This window comes from Fopius arisanus, unplaced genomic scaffold (genome assembly GCF_000806365.1).
Source record: "Fopius arisanus strain USDA-PBARC FA_bdor unplaced genomic scaffold, ASM80636v1 scaffold00004, whole genome shotgun sequence".
In the NCBI taxonomy this organism is placed as follows: domain Eukaryota; kingdom Metazoa; phylum Arthropoda; class Insecta; order Hymenoptera; family Braconidae; genus Fopius; species Fopius arisanus.
Window position 1 is genome coordinate 557550 of NW_011887743.1, and position 2856 is coordinate 560405.

At 36.3% G+C, this 2856-nt stretch overlaps 1 protein-coding gene across 1 annotated transcript in view; it reads left to right on the top strand.

Annotated features, from left to right (window-relative positions):
* Window positions 1–2554, top strand: part of LOC105271178 (uncharacterized) — a gene marked incomplete at its 3' end in the record, with an annotated part of 6170 nt that extends 3616 nt beyond the window's left edge. Inside the window, 3 exon segments of the mRNA XM_011312559.1 lie at window positions 581–844; window positions 1081–1286; window positions 1784–2554. Of these exon segments, the coding sequence (XP_011310861.1) occupies window positions 584–844; window positions 1081–1286; window positions 1784–2554 (1238 nt within the window).
* Window positions 2555–2856: the final 302 nt, after the last annotated feature.

A 2856-nucleotide genomic window follows, 5' to 3' on the forward strand; every position in this document is an offset into this window, starting at 1 on the left:
TATAAAAGCCTACACTTAACATAAAAGCTCTTATGGGTATTGAATTATTGCTGAACTAAATTAGATAAATGCACGGTATAATCATGTAGAATAATGATGACATTTCGAAATTATCTTCGGGCTATCTTATTGGGTCAAGCCTTGGATATTTTCAAAGAGTAAATGAAATGATGAAAAAATGAAAAGCTATTGTTTCAGTGTTTTTGATATGATCAATATTTTCTGGTGGAGTAAACAAATTTAGTTTGAAATGAACAAATCAAATGAGTGGGAAATTTCTCTTTCATTAAATCCTATTTTCATTGCTCTTTCATTATATTATGTTTTCATTTATGAAAATTAGATCAACATGCATAGCCGTGGTAATTACCTTCTAGTTTGAACAGTGTAGCATGGAGACTATCATTTTAAGCTGCGATAAAATTCAATTGAAGTAGAGTATCCCATACCAGGCCCAGAATTCAAATTCCATTGTCATTTTGTTCGGCTCCCGTATATCATCGTAAAATCCTTAAGTACTTTAGCACATTTTCGGGTTCGGGTAGACTATATTACTTCTTCATTAAAATTTTGTCTCTAGAGTATGGGCACTCGACGTACGGGATTCACAAACCTTGGCGGTGGATCATCAGCTGCTCGAGGAAGTGCAGGAGTTCTGAAAGACCGTGCTAACATGTCATTTATGCTCGTTGTCATGTTCTTTGCGGTATTCGGTCTTATCGTGCTGACGGAAATATTTCTTATTGATGAGAGACGAACAAACGGAGGTGTAGGTGCACTTGGTGGACACAGAAATGGTCACCGGGTGCCAGGACCAGATCGTCCTGACTATGAGGAAGTTGTGGTAATTCACTCACAGATCGGTGAAAAGTGATGAAAGCCTGTGCAATATATGCCGGTCTTTTTTTCCATTTCTCAGTGAAAAAAAATTACAAAATTCACACGAAATGCATCAAAAGACTGGTTTCAACAAATATTTGCAGATTAATCCGCATATCAGTCTTTCAATCACTTTCTCACTTCATCGGATTACTGAAGAATTTTTCAATTAGATTGAAATATTTCGACAAAATTTTATAGGCTGAGGATTATGTGGGATTGAGGGGCGGATTTGATGCACAAGTGGGGCTTCTTATTCATGGAGATTCGGATGCAAAAGTTCCAGCAATTCCTTCAGACCCCAGGGGCTTATCAAGCTTACCACCAAGTATGGAAGTGCGACTGCCAACTCTTGATCAAACCCTCAAGATGACTCACGCTGAATGGCTTCCAATAACCAACACCAGGTAAAACAATATTATGACTACTTTTGAAATTCACATTCGAAATTTATTAAAGAATTTTACTCACATTTCTATAAGTTAATAGTTAATTCGTGGCTTCAATTTCAATTCGAATTTTTCAATTTTATCGATTTGATAGAGAGTCTTGGATGATAATATCTCTAATTTCAGGTGTCATGTTTTGAAAAATAGGAATTCTGTTAAAATAAAAAAGTAAAATCCATAATAATCTTTGTTATTTTTACAAATATTAATTTTCGTATAAAAACTCATTGAATAAGTTAAAAAACAGTTGTTAAATGGTTAAACAGCTGGATTGTAAATATGGAATTTTTATGTTGATTGAAATGTATTCTCACTTATGATCCAAAATAGAGAATAGTTTAATACTAAATATTTCATCAATAATAAACTGACGAGATAATCACATAAAAATGAGCTTGCGCGGCCAATTGCAAAAAATTACAATGTAGATACAATTATTCTTGTTGATATTCCAGATATAAATTTTTCGTATACTCTGCCTACTTTGACGATCGCAACGGAGGCAATCCGAGTTCAAAGCACATCCCGAAGTCTCCAAAGTCTCCAGGTTCAATCCGAATAATCGGTGCAACTAAAACTCGGTCACCAGAGCACGTCTGGTGTCGTCTTTGGTACAAACGACCTGCAAATACTTCAAACATAACTTTATCAGTGACAGTTGCGGCAAAAGTCAAAGTGATACGTGAGAATTGGAACTTGAAGTACAGTGCTTGTTTCGTTATTTGTCCGCTACCAAAAGAGATACCAATTGGTGTAGATACAGATAAGCCAATTCCGGAGGCAGTGAGCATTGTTGCGAGACTCAGAGCTTCACCGACTAATCGAATACTCGTCCTAAATCGACCAGAAGATAGACCCATTGATCGTGAACCATTGGGGGTGTGTGTTAAGCCACTCCATTACGATTACAATAGAGTTCTGCAATTAGTCGAGTTTATCGAGCTTCACAGACTTCTTGGGGCCTCCCACGTCACCTTATACAATGACACTGTCGGTACTGAGGCTGGATGTGCTCTTAAATACTACGAGAACTTGGGAATCGTCAATATTTTACCCTGGCATCATCTTGATATGATCTCGCAGAGGGAAATACGCACTGAGAATCTCTTTGCTGCTCTTAATGACTGTTTATATCGATCCATGTACAAGTATGAGTTCGTCGCACTTTTGGATCTTGATGAATTTATTATCCCAAGGCATAACGACACCATTATGGATCTTCTAAGGTACATGCAATTCTTTGAATTTCAGTACGTAATAAGAGAAATGGAAAACATTGTCTGTGAGATCAGAACAGTAAAATATTAGTCCTCTATCTCTCATTAAAGTATTTATTTTTAGTAAATAATGTGAGCAAAATACCGTCAGTGACCCAGATACTGGAATTAATTCATTTAATCATTAGAAACAGTGAACGCATTTTTTTAATGACAACAAACCTCTCGAATAGCCTATCGGATCTTGGTTTACGTCCTGAAGTGAAGAAGTGATTTTTCAAGGCATTTTTAAAGTTCAAGTCCATTTCCGA